Source organism: Gekko japonicus, unplaced genomic scaffold (genome assembly GCF_001447785.1).
Source record: "Gekko japonicus isolate JY-2015 unplaced genomic scaffold, Gekko_japonicus_V1.1 scaffold557, whole genome shotgun sequence".
Classification (NCBI taxonomy): Eukaryota; Metazoa; Chordata; class Lepidosauria; order Squamata; family Gekkonidae; genus Gekko; species Gekko japonicus.
Window position 1 is genome coordinate 918,587 of NW_015175986.1, and position 332 is coordinate 918,918.

The 332-nt window shown below is 59.6% G+C and overlaps 1 protein-coding gene across 1 annotated transcript in view; it reads right to left on the reverse strand.

Moving 5' to 3' along the window:
• Positions 1 to 207, reverse strand: part of LOC107123130 (erlin-1-like) — an 8,152-nt gene extending 7,945 nt beyond the window's left edge. The window contains exon 1 of the mRNA XM_015426309.1: positions 89 to 207. Within this exon, the coding sequence (XP_015281795.1) occupies positions 89 to 102 (14 nt within the window). The 5' untranslated portion in view covers positions 103 to 207. The remainder of the gene's footprint in view (positions 1 to 88) is intronic.
• Between the last annotated feature and the right edge of the window lie 125 nt (positions 208 to 332).

Genomic DNA, 332 nt, shown 5'->3' on the forward strand with positions numbered 1-332 from the left:
CTTTTGTTTTTTTTAAAGAGGTCATCTGTTACTCAAAGGTATCTACCCTGTCCTTCCCCCATCACCAGGGGGGCTCCAGAAGACATACCGGAAAACCCACATCCAGCACAAAGACCACCCCTCAGCATCGCAAAGGGCTCAGAGTGGCCCCAGGCCAGACTGCCTTCAGTGAGGCTGCATCCGAGCACCACCCCTCCCTCACGAGGTCTCCTGGAGGCCGAGAGAGAGAGAGAGAGAGAGAGAGCGGGGACCTTCCGGCAGCTTTGGGCAGGCTTCTCCTCGAGGCCAGAGAGCGCCCACAAAACGGGCAAAGGCCGCTCCCGCGGTCCCGC